This window comes from Rhagoletis zephyria, unplaced genomic scaffold (assembly GCF_001687245.7).
Source record: "Rhagoletis zephyria isolate East Lansing unplaced genomic scaffold, Rhagoletis_zephyria_1.1 Rzeph_scaffold_00194, whole genome shotgun sequence".
In the NCBI taxonomy this organism is placed as follows: Eukaryota; Metazoa; Arthropoda; class Insecta; order Diptera; family Tephritidae; genus Rhagoletis; species Rhagoletis zephyria.
The window spans coordinates 405279-407618 of record NW_016157278.1 but is presented as its reverse complement, the minus strand read 5'-3'; the positions used below and the strand labels follow the sequence as shown (position 1 = coordinate 407618).

At 44.7% G+C, this 2340-nt stretch overlaps 1 protein-coding gene across 2 annotated transcripts in view; it reads right to left on the bottom strand.

Moving 5' to 3' along the window:
- Positions 1 to 258: 258 nt before the first annotated feature.
- The window catches only part of LOC108358027 (uncharacterized), a 2724-nt gene continuing 642 nt past the window's right edge, over positions 259 to 2340 (bottom strand). Inside the window, exon 2 of one of the 2 annotated variants that reach the window (XM_017609148.1) lies at positions 259 to 2259. In XM_017609148.1, the coding sequence (XP_017464637.1) occupies positions 1035 to 2259 (1225 nt within the window). In that variant the 3' untranslated portion in view covers positions 259 to 1034. Of the gene's footprint in view, positions 2328 to 2340 lie in introns of both variants that reach the window. The other variant, XM_017609149.1, reaches the window with a different exon arrangement.

The window sequence follows — 2340 nt, the reverse complement described above, 5'->3', positions numbered from 1 at the left end:
GAAAGAGTGTAGAAATGATCCATAACTTGCAAAACATTTTTCGTTTCCGGGGGGCCGCGGCGTAGCGTGACGAGGTGTGCGCGCCGGGCGCGCGGGGTACGCGGGGCGCGAGCGCGAGCGCGGCGCGCGCTGTGTGGCGCGATAACGCGGGCCGCCGCGAAGCTAAGCAAATTTAATGTTTGAAAGAGAAATAATGTCAATTGATTTTATTTCGTTTTTAAAAAGGTAATAATGTCAATTGACTTTATTGCGCACCAGGGTGGGAAATAAAGTCAATTGACCTTATTTCCGTTGATCTTATTACCTGTCACCAATACATCCACTTTACCAATGGCCTTAAATGAAATCGAATTATCGGCGAGACCAATGGATGTTTTGGTAGGTTGCAACTGTCCCCATTTGTACTTCTCATAAAATGTTTGTGAAAGGACTGTGACTTCGGCTCCACCATCGAGTAAAACCGGATGAGACTGGTTGTTAACCATAACCGTGAGATAATCGCGACAATCGTTCGGCACATTATATGTCAAGCATTTTTCTGAGACAAAGAAAACATCACGGAGTAGTGGTGGGTTAACTTTGTTGTCTCCGTCTTGATTGTGATTAGGGACTGAAGCTGAAGTAGGTTTGGTAATTGGTGGTGTTCGTTCAGAACATTGGGTTGATGGTTCTTTGCCATCCCTTTGAGTTTGATTATACTCGTTAAGAATCAGAGTAGAATTATTACTGGAATTCGGGACTGAAGATTTGTCGATTTGTAGAGGGACTTCGGTAGAGTGCGGATTTTAGAGACAAAGGATTTAGATAAAGTTGTGGATTCTGAGTACGATGGACCACTATTCCCAATCGACTCCCTTACGCGTTTTTTGAACACGGGCATTGATCAGATGTAACCCCTGGTCGTGTACATTTGTAGCAGATCACCCTATTCGGTTGCGCTCGACACTTTTTGAAGTGATGGCCCCACACGAGACATTTTGCACATCGTACATTTTCGTCGCCCTCAACAACGAAAAATGGGTCGACGATAGTTCCTACTTTCTTATCATTCCCCTTTGGATTTTTGTCATTTTTATAATCCTCGGTTTCGAATACCTATGTTTCTGAGATACTTTAATTGGTTTCTTTTGCTTGTTCAAGTATGCACATTCCCTGTCATCGGAGTCGGACCCAGGAAAAGAAGCGGTATATTCCGAATGTGAAGAATCATCCGGTGGATCGAGTTCACGCAGATGATCGGATAAGGTACCAATGATGATATCGAAGTGGTCCCGTTCATCCAGACCACAGGAATTACCCTGCAATTGGAATGTCAAGTCATCGATATGTTTCAGCAGTGTTTGCGAACGTGGGTCGAATTTAATCTGTGCATATGACATTATTACTTGGGCCCGAGGATGTTTGTTGAGGAAACGAGCTCGAAGTTTCGTGCAAAAATCTTGATAATCTCTGTAGTTCCTCAGTTCGGTGAAGTACCATTGTCGAGCGGCCCCCGTGAGTGTGGGCACCAAACGCGTAACCAATTCGTGGTCAGGTACTCCAATCTTATATCGAAATGAGCCAATAATAGCCAAATAATCTTCAACCGATAGAAATTTTTCGTTCACATGAACGCCATCGAATTGAGCACGTCCCATCCATGATGGTAAGGTTCTGAATTTCCTATCCATTGCATCCGCTTGGCCAGTTTCGTCGAAAATAGTGGCTTGATTTAGTCGTGATTGTGGTGGACCGGATAGCGAATATTTCGGATATAAATGAAATGGTTGATTAATTGGTTCTTGGATATGTGACGTTCTAAGACCACGGTAGGTATTGATCGTTTGAGTTTGTGAGGTTGAAGGACCACCCAAAGAACCATGCAGGGGATCCACCGAGGGTGGTATCCAGGTCGTTGGCATGGTTTGGTTCATATCACGAACGTCAGGAATTTGTGTCTGCAACTGAATCCGATCACGGATCATTTGCTGTTGCATCTGTGTTTGGGCTCTCAGCAACTCAGACACCATTACAGACAGTTGGTGTAATGAGGGTGTTGGTTCCGTTCCGCCTGACACTGAATTGAGAACGGCTGGTTGAGCATTTGAATTAACCGTACTGGTGGTCAGGGTATACCGTGGTTCAGTTGCCTGAACCGAAGTCGGTATATTCTGGTTTGGAATCGAATCTGGTATGGTTAAGGGTAAATATTGTGATGGAACAGTATTCTGAGTTGAACTCATCATTCCCCGTTCGTTCTCAAAACCATGGAAGGTCGAGTTCAAACTTAATTGGGGATCGCACGTCGGGATTCCCGTATTCGGTGAAGACATCCGAAGCTCACGAATCTTCGACTGAAAT